General features: G+C 41.9%; 1 protein-coding gene across 1 annotated transcript in view; it reads right to left on the bottom strand.

Annotated features, from left to right (window-relative positions):
• The window catches only part of LOC115804293 (drebrin-like protein B), a 35,814-nt gene extending 16,039 nt beyond the window's left edge, over positions 1-19,775 (bottom strand). Inside the window, exons 1-2 of the mRNA XM_030764661.1 lie at positions 19,622-19,775; positions 599-654 (exon numbers count right to left, since the gene is read on the bottom strand). Of these exons, the coding sequence (XP_030620521.1) occupies positions 599-654; positions 19,622-19,713 (148 nt within the window). The 5' untranslated portion in view covers positions 19,714-19,775. The remainder of the gene's footprint in view (positions 1-598; positions 655-19,621) is intronic.
• Positions 19,776-20,559: the final 784 nt, after the last annotated feature.

Here is a 20,559-nt window from a genome sequence, read left to right as displayed (position 1 = left end):
GAAAAAGAGAGAGGTCATAAATTCACAGAGTCATAAATTCTTCTCCACATGAAAGGTGTTATCCTCTGATTAATCTTCTTCTGTAAGCTATGTGAGTAATTTACTCATATATCTTCACCAGATCACAGCCCTCATCACATGAATGTTTCTCAGTGTTAGTCTGTTTGAAACAGATGATAGCTGGAACTCTGACACATCCAAACTGGAATTGGTGATTTCAGTCCTAACTGGAAACAGTCACGGCACAAGTAGAGAATGCATCTCAACTGACCGTAATCTGAATGTTTGTACTTGCGATCCAGAAATGAGAATGACATAAATATACATATATGGGAGAAAGGGGTTTTAGCTGTGTCAAGTATACTATAGTGTAAATGGTCAAGCTGGTAATTCTTAATTACAGAACAAAACCCTATATAGCAACAGTTAAAAGTGAAATTGCTAAATCATCAGTTTTGCAATGGTAGGTCTTAAAAGGACATGCATACGTGAAAATGCAAAAAATGTGAAAATTCAGAACTTAGGATACGGAAGGTAAAAACCTTTATTTTACTTAATAAACACACTGTTTAAAACCTATATGTCTGTGTGACTGTACCTCCAGAATCAGAGAGCTTCAGGTTGTTGGTGACACCATCATATGAGAACAAAGCCCTGAGGAAAGAGAAGGAGAGAGAGCTGGGTATGAATCATACAGCGAACCTCGATTGCATTGATCAGTTTCTAAACATTAACACAGTGTTATGCTGTCATTAAATGGAATATCTGGGGTACATATGTTAGTATTTACACTGTAATTACCAACAATATTATAAACAGTTCAAGATGATCTACTTAGCTACTGCAACCAATCACGGCATTCCAAAGAATCACATGACCTGCCAGAATCAAAGCCACATCCAGGCTGACATCATCCCTCCTGGAATGCATTGATTGGACAGCTGCATGAACCATGACTTCACACCACACATATTAACCTCAGCTGCTCTGCACATGTGTGTGCATGAAACGAATGTACTGCCTGCTACCCCCCACCCCACCCCTTTCCCTACAGCTGCCCCCCAACACCCTGTGAGTTAAAGGATGTGCCAAAATGGTCTCAGAGGTCAGAGCCATTGCTCCATCATTCTCTCTCTTCCTTTACCGCCCGGCCGCTCTCCTGCTGCTCTCCAAGATGCGGGCCTGCAGGAGGTGCAGCTTCAGATTTAAAACCTGTCTCCATCCAACTGTCTCTGGTCTAGCAGAGTGATAATAATTCATCTGTTTCTCTGCTGATGGACCAGAGGGTCATGCCAGCACCATTCCCCTATAAAACAGTGTTACCTAACAGAGAGGTAACTTCTTTTCCATAATGGGAATTTATTTGGATATGATTTCAGTTTTATAACAGACACTACAGCACGTTGTTTGGGTTCTAGATGGGACTAGTGTGAGCATGGCCAGTGCTGTGCCTATGGGTTTTAACAAAGTAAAAGAGGTTTCATTCCATCTCTGGTGCATGGTTAACTTAGTGTTTGAACAGAATTGAAGGTCTCCTAGTTAAAAAGAAGCGTCTATTTGCAGCTAAGTGCAACTAAACTGCTGACGTATTTATTTTTCACCGATGCGTATTCACATTGGGTTTGTGGTGAGGTAACAGTGGTGCCCAGATGCTCAAACATTCATAGCTGTTTTCAGTCAGTCCTCAGGTCTGTCATCGGGAGTGACGGGTGAAAATGACTGAGGGTGTGTTGACTTGGTAAGCAATCCAAACACTACAAATGAAACACTACAGCATTTGTCTATTCTGTTCACAAAATCCACTACAAAAGAAGAGCTGCTATGGCCCCAGACTGACTAGTGAGAAAAATAACTTTAAATCTCTTTCAAAACAATCCCTATGAATCTTAATTTTCTCCTTTTATTATGATCACATGGGTTATGAGCCCAGAGACAGAGTAAGTGTGAGCTAACATAAGTCAAAGGTCATTTGACACTAAATATATCCATTCACATTATGACAGCATAATACATTTACTGTGCAGTCATAAATCTAACACTATATATTAACTGTTGCTTAAAGAATCTGAGCGAGGCAGTTTAATTAAAGACTCTCTTATCCTGTCTGATTACAGGAAAAGGCAACAGTAACCCTAAAGATGACGTTCAGGTGCTGCTTGCCACCAAAAAAACTGACAAATATGCCCCAAACTGGCTTAATGGAATGACAGACCTTTTGACACAAAGATGTGTAGCTTTACGGAAGCAGCCAAAACCATCTTGGTTTGCTCCCTGTGGTTTGAATTTATATTTCCTTGACCACTAATGTATGGTTTAGGAACATAAGCCTGTAGGTCTCTCTCAGCTAGGGCAGCAAAGCGCTTTTTTGGGGCGTATTCCACTATCTAATGAAACGCAGTAGTAAAATGCGTCAAACATTAAACATATTGGCAATGTGACTTTTTGTAGCTGTGAATTAAAAAAATTGTATAATCAAAACCCAACATCAAACACTGAATGTGGACATGAAAAACTGAACTGAACTAAGATATAATGGTACGAATCCACTTAAACTTGGGCTCACATGAATTTAAAATAAAAAAAAAATCAATGTTTTGCATTTTTATGGGAGATGCCACTAAATTATAAAAAATGATTCAACACTAACATGTATACACAGACAGAGGGCCCTGTCTGTTAGGAGCAGACCTGATTACCGTGAGGAGGAGAGCAGTGTGCTCTTCACTGATGAGTGTTTCCATGCTGCGGAACACAGTGAACTGAGACTTGCTGTCTGCTATGTCCTCAAATTGTGATCACAGTACCAAGCTATGACCTCTGCCACTTACAGAGAATTCAAATAAAACAATAACAGCAACAACAACCACAACCACAACCGCAAATCAAAAACTTTGTGACATGAAACTACGACTTCCATCCATGTGCACTCACTGCCCTGACTGACAGCCTCCCTCCACCCCCGCTCACCCTGCCCTACCCCACCCTTACCCTCCAACAGAGAGATTGTCTCCCAGCACACCGATCAGGTAAGAAGACATTGTAGAGATTCTTCTCTAAGTTCACAGTTGCAGATGTTTCCATGAATAATGATAGGATGGCCAGGAATAATAGGGGGACAGACAGAGAAAGATAACGAGCTAACAAAGGAATGCTCGTATTAGCCGTGTTAGCCATGCATGGGGTAAGTTAATGGTAGGGCTAAACTTTACTTTACAGACACTAATAAGAGACCACGATAATGAAGCCCATAGAACATTCCGGACTCGACAGACGGTTTCTTTTCTCTGACAGGTGAAAGGCTAAACAGGATGCGTAATTACGTAAAACCTGTGTAATCAGCAAAACCTTGTGCTAATAGATCACCGCAAAACTTGGAGAAACTTTCTATCATAGTATTCAATCCAGGTATAATTAGTTCAAGTAAAAGTAATTCGTTCTACAGCGACTTAGAAATGCACGAGTTTATTCCTTATGCCTTGATTCTGTTTTATTGAGGAGAGTGTAGATTATGACACTTCTGTTACCTTGGATTGAAACAACACACACTCTTCAGGAACTGTAATTCTGTAGTGTTACTAGTCACCCTGCTATAACTATACTGTGCGTTCTTAAAAGGTTACTGTCCTAATACTCTCAGAAGTTACACAGAGTTTGAAGTAGGCCTACAGAGTGGACAACCAAAACAATCTGAATTTTAAGGTCATAACACAATCGCTGTACGTAGAGATTCGAGCTCTATGTTGTCACACAACAGTGTGCTGAAAAATGAGTAGGTTTAATTTCAAGTTTCAAGTTTATTTAGAGCCCAATATTACTGTTTCACACTGATGGCTTACACTTCTGCTAACCAAAACTGACTGGTTAATCAAGAAAAGTCACAGAAATAGCAGGGCAAAAGTCACAATATGTTAGGGCTGAGAATCAGGAGCTAAGAATGCAAAGCCTGACTGTAAGTCATTAACAGGTCGTACGCCTACTGAACAGACTAGCTGACCATAAACGTGCAATGTTGACAGAGGCCAGTGTGATGATCATGTTATGCGTTTCAGCTGCATTCCTCATTTGTTTCTGCCTGATTGAAGACCACACACATTCACAAACAGTGACGTAGCTAACCTACACAAACTGCCTGCTCTTCACTCATACTCTTTAAAGGAACCGGTGAGTGTCCATGGAGACGGTATCCATGACATCACCCTGGAGAGGTGAGTGATTTATGCAGATCCAGCTAATTTGAATGGCAAGAAGGTCACTTGTTTTTTTAAAGACTTTCCTTGCACTTACTCTTTTCACACGAATCAGTCTAAAACATTCCTCATATTAACTATTCTGTACTAGCTGTCTTGCAACACTCGTGTTTATAATATCATTTCTTCTTAAACTAAACAGTCAACAGTGGCTACAAAAGCGGAACATTTTCGTTCAGTAAAACTGCAAAAAAAAAAAAATTAAAAAAGCTTAAAATTACGTGTGGATGTGACTAGTGTTTGCTTTGATTACCGGTTAAAATGTCAGTGTAAGAAGGTAGCGTTCAGTAAATACAGTGCCAAAGAAATCCAGGTGGCATACATCTGTCACTGGGGTTGCTAAAGCTAAAGGGGACATCTAGATTAAGATATTCATGGTTCAACTCTTAAAAAAAAAAACGTTAGCCACTTGCATTAATGTCCAAAGAAGTGGCCAAAAGCAGACAGGGCGTCATCTGAGTCATGCAACGTCCTGCTCTTGTCACACGTGTCGCTCTGTTCCCCGTGGGCTAAACACAACCACTCCTGTCCAATTCTACCATCCAGATGTGAGCTAAGCCAGAGAGAGAAGGACGGCATAAACAAATAAGAGAGAAGAGAGTAGAAATGGATGAGGAGGGAAAGCACGAAAAAGAAAGAGGGAAGAAAAGACGTAGATTTTTTTTTCTTTTATGATACTGGTGTTTGTGTATTTTAAACTGTCGTTTATATGTAGTCTGTTTCCATTTTGAAAATGAGCCTCAAAGTGGAGTTTCAGTGTTGATTCAGACTTAAGCATTTCCAAATTAATGCATTAAAAGGATTTGAAAAAAAAAAAAAAGCATATAGCATACAGTCAGGGTAAAAATGGTTTACCACGGGCAAAGCATAGCAGGAAAAAACAGAAAATAAAACAACCTAGGTACACCCTTTAATGAACTACAGAATCAAATGGCATTTATAAAATCGCAGATAAGAATGTTCACATCTTACATAACGGAATCCCATTTTTTCCCCTTTGTTCCCTTTCACGCCACCTTTTAGAACCACAAAAATTCTCTCCCGTCATTACTTTCCGAAAGCCTCATATCACAAAGAGCAGTTATTGCCCAATCCTACATGTATAAAGGGAGAGGGCAGTCTATCTCATAATTTCCCCTCTCTAATCAATCAACTCCTCCTAATCTACCCCCCCGCTCCAAAACATTTATGTGTCTGAGAGCATAAAGGATGTGAAAGATTTGTGCGAGCCAGCTTTAACATAACATAACATAGTGCACAGACAGTGTGGGGCCGCAAATGTAAGCGATTATAGATTTCACTCTGATATGGTGTTCAAACGAAACAGGCTTAGTTGAAAAAAAAAAAAAAAGACTAAAAAGACCAACCATCTCTCTCTGGAGACATCCAGGCACTCCTCCTCTGCTTATAACAGATCATTGCTCAAGGTCTGCTCTTTTTCTTTTCACCGAAGTAAAGCTAGACACCAAAAGTGAGGCCTTGCACTCCTCCCCCTCATCATTCTTTCCTCCTTTTTTTCCCTCTTTCGCTCGTTCCTCTCCGGCTCCTACCTCCTATCGGTCGTAAATTTGGCTCTGCTGGCTCGGATTTGACTCTGACCTACGACCTCTGCAGCTATTTATAGCCATGTGTCTCAGCCATATAGACACAGAAAAAGAGAGAGAGAGAGCGAGAGAGAGAGAGAGCAAGAGAGAGAGAGAGTGACGGACAACATTCATTTCCTCTCGTCCAACTGGCCAAAAATGGTCAAATATGGAAGCTCCATTGTTTTGCTGTGAGAACGACATTATTCCCTGAGCGCTGAAGCCAGCCCTCCCTGTGGATGTTCGAGAACTTCTCAGCTCCCTTGCCCTCAACCTCCCAACCCCCCACCCGACACTATGTTTCTCCAACTGTAGGATGTGGAGGCGCCCCTTACATAAACTTCCAGTCTACCTGGATATCCACCTCACCAAAGACAGGCAGCAATCCAGCTGAAGTGTGCTAAGCTGGAAAACAGCTGCTCCAAACAGGGGGGAAAAAGGGTTGGCAGATTCAGGAGTTAGAGGAAAAAGTTTGGCCACCTGAATAGAAGACAGACAAGCAGGCAGGCAGAGAGGGTAATGGGTTTATTTGACAGTTTTTTTTTTAAAGCCGTCGGTGCACGGTTCACTGGTTAGACACTTAAAGAAGTGTGTTTGGTGTCAGTCGCTAGGGTTACTTTACTCTACACCAAGACAAATTCAGAGGGTTTTTCCTCTACAATGCAGGCTTTTGTCTGTTCCTGTACTGAATGTCCATTTGACCAGCCATCCCACCTTCTATGTATTTTTGCTTCAGCTCAAACTGGTTCACTGCGGTCACGCTGTGGTCTTGACAGCTGAGATCACTGCAGAAGTTCTTTTCTCCAGAATCTCATGGCAAACAGTGTCACAAGGACCCGCAGTACAGCCCAGTGCAATCAAATCCTTTTCACTTCATCAAAATCTTAATGTTGAGACGATGATTGGAATTGAGGCTTGATAAATCTGGAGCGGAGAAAAGAAATGCGCTGGCCCCTGTGACTGGGGACAAGGAAAACGTTGCTGATGTCTGTCAGGTAATACTGCTGATTTGTGGCAGTTTACCGTGTCTGGTTTTCAGGTCAGTGGAGTGAGACTGGTGGGAGCTGAAAGGTGGTGCATGACTGGTAATATTTATGTGAAAACCCTTCTGTGCTCATTAAGGAACAATCTGTGGGTTTTAGCTGTGACCAGAAAGGGGCAGAGGTCCGACCCAATCCGTGAGCTCCAGCTGGGTATCCCACCGCCCCACGGACACTAATCCCAGACTTCCACACAGCAGCGCTCCGCGTAATGAGACGAGATGGAAAAACAAGGTCTGTTCAAGAGGAACCAAGTTATGAGCGACATAAACTGCCTGTTAGCGGTCGTTGGCAACCATCCTCCTCCTGGAGATCTTCACTGGAGCAGGAATTTGGCTTTCAAGCCCTAATCTAACACACCACGTTGTACTTTTAAGAGACTCCTCCAGATTTTGATTAGATGAACCAGTTGTACAACTAGAAGAAAAGTCTGTGTGCACTGTCTGTTTCAGAAAGCGGATCGTCTGCTCTGGCTCTAGGCAGAAACTGAACAACAACTCCACTATCTGTGGTAGCATCTCGCTGCAGGGTTAAACCCAAGATTATGGTGTAATATGTTTTGGGCAGATGAGATCGTAATTCACTTTGCCTGCCTACTTATATGGTTTCTTCAGGGAACTGTGACTATGTCAACAACCAAAAAACAGTTGAGAAACTCCGTGAAACGATGTTCGCCTCTAAGAAATGGAACTTCTCCAGAATACAGGGGATCTGTATGTGCACTTCTCCACTCTTCGTGTGGGCCCAACGAAGCTGCCAACCGTTGGTGAGGCCTGGCAGAAACTGCACCTTCTGAACTCTCCTCCAGCTCTACAGGGAGGACAAGGCATTGAATTAACCATAGATGGCTTAATCAATCATGTCCTTCTCCATAAGATTATGGTTTCACTAATCTTGTCCTCCTGTATGGGATAACAGTGGACTAATCTTTTCCTACAGCAGAGGATAATGGTAAACTAAACTTCTTGTGCTGCATAGGATAATGGTAAACTAATTTTGTCCATAGTGAACAGGATGAACCCAAAGGCTCCTTTGTGAGGTAGACTGGGGCCTCTAGCCATGAGCCACTGGGCTAATATGGAGCCAAAAAAAAAAAACACAAAGTGAAATTCAGATTTGCTGATCTCACCCTTATGAATACAAAACACCTCATGTTGGCTACTACAGCCTTCCTGCTACATCAGTTCTGAGTGTAGTGTGGTAACTGTGCCTACGTCAGTAGGACAAAGTACAGCGAATGAGAAAATAAAAGAAACTCTTGGAATGACAAACAAGGGGGTAAAGAGACAAGGAGGCAGGATTGTAGAGAGTACAGTTTGGCAGATGATAGAGTGATAGAGTAGGGGAACAGAGAGAGAGAGAGAGAGAGAGAAAGAACAGAGCCATACAGTCAAGGGGCTGAGGTCAAGAGAAGGAAAGATTGTGGGATAGAGTGAAGGAGGGAGCAACGGAATGTGGAGAGGAGGACTGGAAACTTTTTGTTCTCAGCAAGACATCGAGCCAAAAAGTTGTAATACATGACAAACAAATAAATATGCAACTCAGCCAAGCACAGCAAAAAACAAGAAAAAACTCCCAAAACAGATCCAGATCCAGAGAGGTGGGGCAGAAGAAGAAAAAGAAAAGGCCCAGCCAAGAATGAAGGAGCTCTTTTATTCTCTCAAATTATCTCTATGTAATTTATCTTTGTGGTTCTTTGCTAGAACTTTGATAAAGCATTGTGATGTCACAGTAAAAAGAACACAGAGGTTTCCTAGTTGAAACAGAGTTCTACGTTGTCATGGGAAACCAGGAACAAACAGAGTTTGGTAACCCAGAGCAACCTGGCATTCAGAAGAACCCATTTATTTTGAACATTTTGTTCATAACAGACGAGGACAAATATGCAAACTCAGCAAAGTAGCAAAAAAAAAAAAAAAACTAGAAAAGAAACCTACAGGTAAAAGAGCAACACAGCGACTAATGGAAGTTGTTTTACGGCAGAGGGTGCTAGGCTAGTGTCATCAGTCACAGAGCGTGGTCACAGTTAACATACTTGAGCCCTGAGACTTGAGCCAAGGCCTGATAAGGAAGTAATGGATCTAATGTTACAGGTATTGATTAAAGCCTGAATACTGGCTCAGCACTTTGTGAAACCTGAAGCTTAAGTCCCTCACGCTGAAACACAGACTGCAACACTATATCTTCACAGACACGCGTGCCATGCAAACAATATGGGAGAGATATACAAAACTCACGCCAAGCCAACCTGGACACAGCACACTGGCAATTTCCACTCAACAACAGGGGGGAAGTGGGTCATTAAGGAAACGCTGTCAATGTTAAGCTATCATTAATAACTCTTGTATTTGCACACTCTTGTGACTCATAGCGTTGTAGCTACTACACAGAAACAGACGGCTGCACATTTAAAACATGTTTTATTACTCATAAAGGGAGCATTTTCCATAGAGGTACATTTACCATAGAGGCACAGAGGTTATATACTGGTGCATAAATAAATATATGAAAATATAAAATCTAAATATGATTAAGATGATCTCTTAAATTTAGGTTAACCTACTGATGTCTTTTTAGGAATGGTACATTGTGAGAAAAAGTTCAGGATAACTATAGTTAGAACATGGGGAAACTTTGATATGTGTATTCTGTCCCAGAGAAAAACAGCTTTGACCAGTTCATACTATCATCTTTAACCTCCCTAGTATTATAACTGCTGCAAATTATTGGTGTCTAGAACAGCACACAATGAGGAACATTTGGGAAAACTCGCACAGCGAATCACTCATATCATCTCGACAACAACAATTCTCGGACTCCTAATTCTCCAACTTGTTGTTGAGAAAAAGGAGGTAATTTACTCTGCCAATTAGAAAACCCGCACAAAAAGAGCTATAATTGCTCTCTTTTTTCAAGTGGTTTCCCCTCACAAATAAAAGACAATTACAGAGAAGTAATTACCCCAGGAACACACTCAGACTTCCCCTGCACTCCATCTGTAAACACAGAGGCGATGACAGTCCGTCTCCTACGGCAACCAGTCTCTGCAGCGCTTCTAAAAGGCTTCCGTCATCAGTGTGTGAGGCAACACGACGACAATGCCAATACACACCAGAAGCAGGGAGGCACTGGTGGCTGCTGACACAAGCTCCCTGTTGAGACGTTAATTGTCATTTCTGGCTGCTGTATAAACAGTGACATCCTACATTCTGGGTATGCAAAGTGCCAAAGTGCGTGTCTGCTTAGGACACATTGTTTAGCCAGGGCAGAGAGAGATTTGGAATAGGTATTTGACTGAGACAGTCAGTCTGTCTCTCGTCACTACAGAATTTTGAGTTTTATTAATACTTGAGGTGCAGCGTGTTTTTGACAGAGATAAGAACACATTGTGAACACTGACAAGTGGTTTTATAAGCGTGCCGTCTGCACAAGCTCAGTATTTATCTTAGATCTGGGCCCAGTTTCAGCCTGTTGCTGATAGGCCTGAGGCCCACTGAAGGATGTGTTCTCTGGAGTTACTGCTCAGACTGGGTGGGTTTGGTCACTGGGCCTCTCCAATACAACGCTCCACTGGGACAGTTCTGGCATTTCCTGTCCTGCCTGTCACACACACACACACACACACACAGGCATACAGACAAACACACATGAAAACATGCATTTACACAGACATACACATACATACGTATATATGTATATATGTGTGTGTGTGTATATATATATATATGTATATATATATACACACACCACATACACACACACACACACACACAAATGTTCACTCTCACACACACATACGCACACATATGCAAACATGCATTTACACACACACACGTATGCACATTTAAATGCATTCACATACACAAACACACGCACACACACACACTCATTCACACACATGCACACACATGCACTTACACACCCACAGCTTTATTCATTCTTGCGAATACCTGTAAAAAACATTTTCTCTATCTCTATTTCATCAAAGACAACACGCATTTATTCAGAAAATATTCTCATGTAATCCACTGTCTGTCAGCCCTCATTCTGTCTTTCAACACAGGTGTGCACGCTTCATTAAATAAGCTGTTTCTCCTTTTCACACAACTTCTTCTTCTGCTGCTCTCTCTGCATGTCCTCCAATGTTTCTGTGCAACTTCATTTACCTTTTCTCACCTTTCCACCCTCTATTCCTTCCTTTTGCTTCGACCACTCATTTTCCTTTTCCTCTCTTTACAAGACCACAGATAAGCTTTTCCCACCTCTAATACCTCCACCTTAGTTCCAAAGAATTCACTTTCCATTCCGGATAAAACTCATGTCAGGACAACAGTCCCACACCCATTACTGACCCAGAGCCAAAGAGTGGCTATTACACACACATCTGAGTCATAAAAGACACTCAACTCTTCTGCGAGTCCCTCCTAAACTCAATCTTTGTTAAAACTTTCTTTTTTTAACTCAGTAATTAAACATTGTTTTTAAATGACTCTTGGAAGGTCGTACAAAAAAGTAGGGCTGGTGATTTCATAAACATAGAGTAATTTCGATGATAATAACGATTATCCCTCTGGAAATTTGGAAAGATTAATCGCGGGCTGTTCACAGTCCCTCTGGCACTCGTACAAAGAACACTAGAGCTGAGCCAAAACAATGCAAAACGGGGCAAGAACTTCCACGTTTCGGCAGGCCTGACTCTCTGCTCCGAGTCCTTCTCACATTCAGAGCTTGTCAGTGTCTGAATATCGAGTTTTACAACAAGGATCAGCTTCTTGTCTCCTCTCTCCAGATCTTACAAGTTCAAATTAACTGTGTCTAGGCTGTGACCTTTTAGGCTATGAATTAGAACTTCCGTGACTTTATTTTGCCAACTCAGTGTTATTCCTGTTTGAATCCTCAGGCATTTCTCTAAAGTGTCATTGCCTTTATCTGGAAGCATGTTTTCAGCTGCAGTGAAAGACTGAGATGATCCCCTGACAGTTTTCCAAAACCATGACCGGTGAGAATTTTTCTCCCTTAATTCAGGGAACATGCAGCATGCAGTTCAATACCAAGATAAACACGCCGATTCATCATGGAAATTTTTCAAAAACAAAATTTTGGGACTTCTACCATAATCCCTGCACTGTTTGTGGTTTCTGAGGAAGATCCAATCTGGCTGAGGGTTCTAAAACACACACTGTACCAATATCGGAAACACTAAAAGCATTAGAAAAACACTTGGATTGTATTCAAAAGGCTGACATGTCACAAAAACATTAAGCACAATCTATGGAACAGACACAAAATCCATAGAACAACAAAAAAAAACCTTTTCTAACACAACTAACAACTGGCATCAGCACTATGAAACAATAAGAGATGGCCAGTGGGTGCAATTCTCTGCTCCAGTCCTCTGAGTGCGTGTTTGGGAACAAAGGCTGTTTGTATTGACGTTTTTCCTTCGCTGCGTCTGTGTGTGGTGATTAAAGATTCCAGGTCTCTACAGCACCGTGCGTTGGTGAAACAGTCAGCGGGAGACTTTCTCACTGAGGACCCCACACACACACACACACACACACACACACACACACACACACCCTCGCAGAGGCCCCCCTGTGGCACTTAAAAAGTAAAAACACACCACAATCTCCAGATCAAAACTTCAGATAACAGAGATAAAAGGGAAATAGCTGTCATCACAACTGATTGAGCTAAAAGAGAAAGATTATGCTGTTAAAGAAACTGTTGCTGCAGTAACAAGTAGCGAGGGAACAATTTGGTGTTTTGGAAATTAACATCTGAAGTCACATTTGAGCAAAACATCTTGCATAAATTGTCTCCGTCGCATGTTTTTGGCTGTACATTCATCAACCGACTTACACTCAACACTCACATTCCTGCTCCTAACAGCTGTGCTCTTTTTAGAGGTTTACAATCACACTCTTTTAACAATATAGATTACTGAGAGAACACACCACCCAATAAAGGTCAATATCTGATTATTCAGTCTTACTGGCTGTGGGAACACATGCATGACATGCACTGTAAAGGGGGTGTGTACAGGTATCTGTGTAGGTGTGTCACCTGCAGAACCACCTGCATGTACAGTATCACAATCTAAACCCACTCCTTTCACACAGTAGCCCGTACAGGCTGTAATAGCGTTTTTCTAAAGGTTAACATCTTAGTATCTGGCTTGAATTAGCTCATAATAGCCAACAGGTTCAAAGCAGAGGAGACTAAGAGTGCTAACAGCAGGGGAGGCAATACACAATGAGACAGGGGTGTTTATCGGTGACATGCTGGAGAACAGGAGTTCAAAGACGCTGGCCCCTGCTCCACAAGGCAGAAACAGCTCCACCGTGTAAGCCTCTCACAGCACTACCACCCACAGAGATCATGGGGCTACTGTGTTACTAAGAAGGTGTGCAGAGAACAGTGTGTGTGTGTGTGTGTGTAATCTGGATGCACTTAGAGTGACCTCTTCAATACCTTTAAGGTTGTTTTTTTGTTTCCTCCCTGCTTAAGTCACACTTTTTTCCACACAAAAGGCTCAATTTGTCAATATCAGCAATGCCAAATCGGTCATGTTTATATATCACAAATAAATAGATGATTGCAATATCTTCCCAGCTTAAGGGAAATTTGTATGCAAGAAATCAACAATTTGTGGTCAAGGACAAACATGTCTTTACAAGACAGTTAGATATTAGTCCGCCCTAAGCCCAAAGACTGCACTGTGTCAAAACGCAAGAGCCTAGGGCGTTTACTGTTGAAAGGGAGCAGTAGTAATACGTTTCAATTAGTTTAAGAAGCAAAGCCTAATTGCTCATGTTTTGAAAATTAAACCTCTCTTTGTATGAAACCTAGACACCAAGTTACTATATTACAGACGTGCTGAGATCAGCATATTTAACAATAGCTTTTTAACTTTACCCAGCACTATAAATATGCAAATACAGCCCACCCTGCTAGGGTTCAATGTGGTCATGAGACCACAGGGGCAAATAGATACCTCAGAGAACTTCAGTTGACTGGTGAAATTTGAGTAGTTCCAGTGAAAGAAAAGAAACAGTAACTTCTACAGATGTGCCATCAAACTGAACCTCTGAAGTGACACATGTGATGGCATAGTCTCACTGGCCAGCCCACAGTTAGGCTGGCTAAAACTGTCACATCAGAGTTAGAGTAACCAAACTTGGGCCACAGTTGCTGTGGTTACCTAGCCAAACACAACCCTCAGAGTTAGCCTAGCCACAGTCCTCACACTATGCTATGCGAGCTATGCTCATCCCATCTATGTAGAGACAGCACTGTAACGCAGAATACAACATGCTGCATTGTTTTAGCCTCAAAGTCTCTGGTCTATTCAACTGGCAGAAATGAATAAATGTTTTCTCATTGCACTGAATGGTATTTTCCATTCTAAAGAGAGGGACAGAGGCGCTAATTTCCAACCAATACACTGCCAGCCATTGTCCGAGAAACAGCACGCTCTCTTCTCTTTATCGGGACCTCAGGGTCTGTGTATGGTTCAAAGGGTAAATTGTGAAGAAGTAGTCAGTTTGTGCCCATGAGCCAATCAGCTTCTGTAAATTATTCATTCTACTACTATTTTTTTTTTGGTGTATTAGGCAATTGGCCCCTAGTTACTCCACTCCATGTAGCCACACAAATTTTAAACTGCACTTCTCTCTGTTACCTACATAGTCTGCCCCCTTCCAGTGCCAAACACTTAATCAACCCCCCTTTTTTAAAACCACTGGGTTAGATTTTCAGAGATAAAATTCTAGCCTGTTAATGAGGGTGTTTGATGTACCCGAGCCACTCTGATTTGGCGATCTTTAAGAACGCGCGTTCTCTAAAGTGAGGTGTGGTAATCAGTTTTTTTTCCTCACTCTGTGAGAAAGTGAGTGATGATTGTGGTGAGAAACCAGTGCAAAACACTGACTCACCCTGGTGAGTGATCACACCTTGGCTGTGTTGTTTGGCTTGGCATGGCAACACCGATACCCAGTGCCACTCTGTCAACACTCCCTGCACACGGCTGCCCAACACAACCAATGGGCAGCTGTCCTTCCCAACACAGCCCTGCAGCTCCCCCTCCTCCTCCAGCACAGACATCTGTCATATGTTCTGGCAGAATCTGGGCTGGGAATGGGGAATCCATTTCTCTCTCTCTCTCTGACACACACACACAGACACACACACACACACACACACATTCTATTAGTAATAATACTGTCATTTACTGTGACTAAGCTGGAGATTAGAGTCTTATGAAATCCCACAAGATGGAGTTATGGGTAAATAGCACAACACCTCTGTCTACTCTGCTACATAAATGGAGAGGCAAACTAGCAGCTTCCGCTATGATAAACTTCTCCTTTACCGGACTTATTGTATCACTGTTCTCTACACCACAGTAACAGAGGCGTTTATGCACTATTGTGCGGTCAATTTAAAACCACTTATGGTCACCTATGTTTATCATAACACAGACCAATAAACCCAGCACTCTATTTACAGTAAGGGAACTCAATGCTTACTTCCTGCTTCACGTACATTACCTTTTGGGGCCACTGACAAGGTGCTTCAAAGTACAATATATCTGATTACTTAATTGCTCAGTCATTTACCTCTGAAGAGTTTATTGCAGTCAGTAAACGTCACACAGTGTAGTAAATTACCTTGAATAAGGTGTCTGATTCTGCAGAGGTGCCATAATGACCCAGAAGTGTTAGCAAGCTACAGTTTTGACAAGAGTGGTTGATTTTAAGCACCAATTAAAACTGGATAATTTAGAATGTGCAAATATGAGGTAAGCTCTAACCAAGTTGCGATTTCCAAGTGTGTTAGGTCAGGAAGCACTCTGTATCCTCAGTCAAAAGTCACCTGACATTCTAGCACCTCTCAGCTTCTGAATCATGCAGTAGCTAGTGCTAAAACAGCATCTTTGGCAGCTAAAGAGACCGAAACACCTGAGCCAGGCTGCAATCCAACCCTTCACCTGTAATAGGTACAGGTGAGTCATCTCCCAGGAGACCAAAGAGCATGAGAGAGAGAAAGCGAGAGAGAGAGAGAGAGGGAGAGATTGGGTGTGTAGATTTGTAAAAGAGCAAGGAGTCTCGGGCATGCTGAAGTCAATGCTATTTAAAACATACCGTTACTTGAAAGTATTTTTAAAACAGCCATGTGCAGTAGGCAAAAGATGGCCAAAAAAAAAATTGTGTGTGTATGACAACGCGTCTCTGATAGGTGGAATGGTGTGTCATGCCAGCATGGGAACCATACATGGAAGCTCTGAATCGTGAGGTTGGAGTTTGGCCCTTTCCCATAACACCATACAAACTACAGTGATATTACACTTTTGACTGGATGCACTTCACAACACAGTCCCAGCCCAGTGCAGTTCCCTTCAACTAAACAGAAGATGTTTCATGCAGTTCTCCATAACTCTTTACTATGACAGGGACTAGATAGGCTGGATCTATTTAGCAGGGGTCTCAAACTCCGGTCCTGGAGGGCCGGGGTCCTGCTGATTTTTGTTTTCACCTCTTAGTTAGCTGTTGATTTTCACCTTGTAAACAGGTGTGGAAACTCTTCAGCCAATCAGAGATTCTATTTAGTTGGTCTACAAGAAAAACAGCAGGACCCCGGCCCTCCAGGACCGGAGTTTGAGACCCCTGATTTAGAGTGTGTGTCTGTGTGTGTGTGTATGAGAAAGAGAGAGACAGACAGACAGACAGAGAAGGAGAGAGATGTTGTAAGAACTGATTACACCATCATCATTTTTTTAATCTCATGGAAAACTGTCTAACAAGCAAAAACCTCCACAAATCAATTCAGGAAACTCACAAGGAAGAACGCAGCTCCGAATTTCTTTAGGGTCAAGTTGTAACAATTATTACATCAGTACTGATGAGGTTTCTACATAACGTTTCTAATCAAGTCTACAGACTTTTTCTACACACATATTCACGCACAGTAAACACAGCAGCTGGCCGGAGTTCCACAGAGCTAGAGGAGAGTTTGCCAGTGTATCTCACTGAAGAGAGGCAGATGTTTTATGAACTCATTCTTCAGCACAGATGCAGGAAAGACGTTTTCCTAAGACGAGAAATAAAAGACGGAACGATCGAAATTCCTCCTCTAAAGATCCCCCCATGAAGCGAGACAGATGATTTTCCGACGATGATCTTAGTGCCAGAATCCAAACACAAACATACAGCTCTAACCACAGGCATCACGCTTGAATTCAAACATGAATCTTTTCTTGTCTTTTTTTTTTTTTTTTTTTTAATCCACAGTGGTAGATTATTCTTCTCAACTTTTAGAAACTGTCCTTGGTTCAGATCAAATTTTACTGAGCGGTGCAACACTAAGAAAGAACATTTCTGACCAGAGGATGGGCCAGATTTAGTTCAGACTGCATTAACCAAAGGAAAAAGTGAGAAAAGTACCAAAAAAATTTCTAGGTCAGAAAAGGGACTTTTTTTTCTTTAAATCAGCTGTTTCGTGTGCCTTTTAAGTTCAGCCCGGGGACTCATTAGACAGGATTAGACCAGATCACTGTTTACAATAAGCTCCTGTCAGAAGATCTCAAATCAACCTCTTCAACCCTTCGCTTTGTCTTAACCTAAATACACACAGCTAGGAAGCCCTGACATTGAGTTACCACACAATACCAATGGTGAACTTGATCCAAAGGGTTCCTCAGAACTCCTTAATCAGCATCATCATCATCCAGAGAGTGAATCTATGTGTTACATATAAAACTCAGCTCTTGGAAAAAGTGAACTGTTACACTATGTGGTAAAACAAAAAAACTTTTTAAAACTCTGTTCATTGGCTCAAACCCCACACATAAAAACTCTTTAGCTTTTTTTTTTTTTTCCCCCAGTGGCCAGCAGTGCATGAATGGACCTGACTGGTTGTGAGACAGTCGGATCGCCTGAGGACTCAGCCGCCGCAGTTTCTGAATGGGTTTCCACGGAGATTAAGCGTATGGAGCAAACACAAAAAAAAAGGGGTGGGGGGGGAGTTGCCCGTATTCCTGCGGCTGCCAGGGCTGGGATGTCTTGAGGCTTTAGGAGTTGTGCTGTTTAGAGTCCAAAGAGAGAATAACCTTGGTTAAGTTGCATAAAGACACCATTGAGTGTTCGATATCAGGCCCTGACATGTTTGGGAAAGACAAACTGACACAACTGTCAGATCCAAACACTTACGCCTTCACTGAAATGACAAGAATTAAATTTTTTCCCCTGTCTGTCTCTCTGTGTGCTATGCTACAAGGCAAGACGGAGTGAGGGGTAAGGTTGGGTCTCTGCCTGAGGTCCAGAGTGATCTGTGTAGCAAACTATAATTATGATCAAAGACATGATGGATTATTTATTTATCAGCCCCCATCAGCAATACCAGATTAAAGAGAAATTACATAATAACTCGTTTTGTTGAGATTTAACCTATGACAAATGCAGGGATCAATACAGCAGAACGTGTTATGACTGACAAATGAATAAGTGAATCGGGTGAACAAAATATGTTTCAAATACAACAAGTATGTTTTAAAAATAATGAAGGCTATTTTTAAAAAAGCGTTTTGGAATCCTGTGTGTAAGCATTCCTTTCCGGACAAATTCAGTTAACTGCATAACTCAATAAGGACAAAACTTGAATGCTATTGTTTGGCTCTGATCATAGTGTTACTAGGAATCTGACTAGAAAAGCCTGGAACCGTGATGAAAGACACCAGAAACGGGTGGTTAGCTCCGCATGCATTCAAACAAGCATGTGCCAAAGGGTTCATCTGCATTATCTGTCAATAATAGCTTTCCTTACTTTGCCTATCTTTAAACGTTGCGATAAATCAACAAACAGACCACACAAGAGAATGAGTCGGCACTACATCGACATGTCTGTACATTTTTTATGCAAACATGATTGTGAAACGAGGCATTAAACTTAACTTAAGAGGCAAAGTGTACTTTTTCACGATCAGATTCCAGAACAATTCCACTGAGAGAGAGCGAAAAATGACATCATAGCTAAATGCAAAGTCGTAAAGTAGGGGAGGAGTTCGGTGGTTTCTCTCATAGCACACATACACACAGACGCGCGCGCGCACGCACAGTTTGCAAGAGAACCCAGTTTGCAAGAAAATTAATAATTTTTTAAGTTCAGCCGCTTGCAAAACTCCACTCGACTATTACTGGGCTTCTCGGTGTGTTCGTGCCCAAAACAAGATGGCAAATAAAACCTAAGCAAACGGTCTTTCTAATAAATAATATTTGGCTATTAATAAAAGTATTACGTATTCGTTAGAAATGTTTTTGATTGACCATGGCATGAATGACCTCCAGTCCACAGAGAAGTGAAGATGTTGCCGAACTAACGGTCACTAAGAATTGTGCGTCATCCACACATCAGTAAGAAAAAAAAGTTTGTTCAGAGACAGCAAAACCACCGCGGCGCGCAGGTTTGCCTACTAAAATGTGAAGAAATGTTTAATGTGAAGAAATATGAATCAATCCGGCTGTAATTACAACGTCCTGAACAACATCTGACATAATGGACCCACTTCATCGCATTCTTTGAACGCGGTGTTCAGTATTTCAACTTTGAAAAATCTGTATAACACACAAAAAACAAATAGAACAACAGTTGCGCAATACGTACGACTTCCAGTTCTGTATCCCTTACAGTACGGACTCGTTTGTATAATGTATAGTACAGTTTTGCTATTATGTTAGCGTAGCTATTACTCTACCAGTTAGTAGATGCGCGGGGGTTTAGGATGTCCTCTTTGGCAGTGAGCAGAGACAAGCTGAAGGTGTCCAGGTTAATCGGTCGCAGTGCCATCTCGATGTTTATTAACGCAATCCAGTTTTCCTTACTTCTACAACGGCCTTCTGCTTTGTGTCCACAGGGAATCGGCCGAGCCGATATCCTCGCGCGCTATCAAGGGCGTATAATGTGTTTAATATGCAAATAGGTGCACGTTTTCACCAGAGTAGGTTTTGCTATGCAAGCAAGCAAGGAGGCGCTTCGCTGCCCGAGTCTGCATCGGTTTTAACAATACACCGCAGCAAAGTTTTGAAAAAAAAAAAGAAAGAAAAAAAAGATCTCTCAAACGCCCCACCTCCTGTCGAGGGAGAAAATCGCAGTTGCACAATTTCAGATGATTTGTCAGGATCGTGCTTTCAGGAGATATGTACTTTAATCATTTCCCCACACATCATCTAGTTTTGGAAATATATGTGTGAAAGCATGCATAAAATCTGTTCTGCGCAGAGCATCCTAAACTGCCGTATTTTACACACAAATAGGGTGAGCTACAAAGCAGGGTTTCTCTTGAAATTCTCCAACAAAACAGGGTGACATTGAGCTGGAAAACAAGTCCAGTCGATAGGAATGTTGCTACTGCTCCTACTTATGGGCAGTTTTGAATTTTAGTTTGAAGTTATCCAGCTCGTTGAAGAATCCTCCGTTGTGATACGACCCACTGATGACTCGCCCTTTGACGGAGATTCATGTTTCAAACGGTCATTTTTATACTGCTTTTTGAGTCTGAAGGGAAGTGGACAGAAGACAGAGGGAGAGAGAGAGAGAGAGATCTGAGAAAGCAGTGAAGAGAGCAATTTTGACCACTGAGCAAGGAGAGACCATTCACTGCTGCCGCCCGCCAGGCTTGGCTAACAGTCAACA

The sequence above is a fragment of the Chanos chanos genome, chromosome 1 (assembly GCF_902362185.1).
Source record: "Chanos chanos chromosome 1, fChaCha1.1, whole genome shotgun sequence".
Taxonomy (NCBI): Eukaryota; Metazoa; Chordata; class Actinopteri; order Gonorynchiformes; family Chanidae; genus Chanos; species Chanos chanos.
The sequence above is the reverse complement of the archived record's forward strand: the minus strand, read 5'-3'. Positions and strand labels throughout refer to the sequence as shown.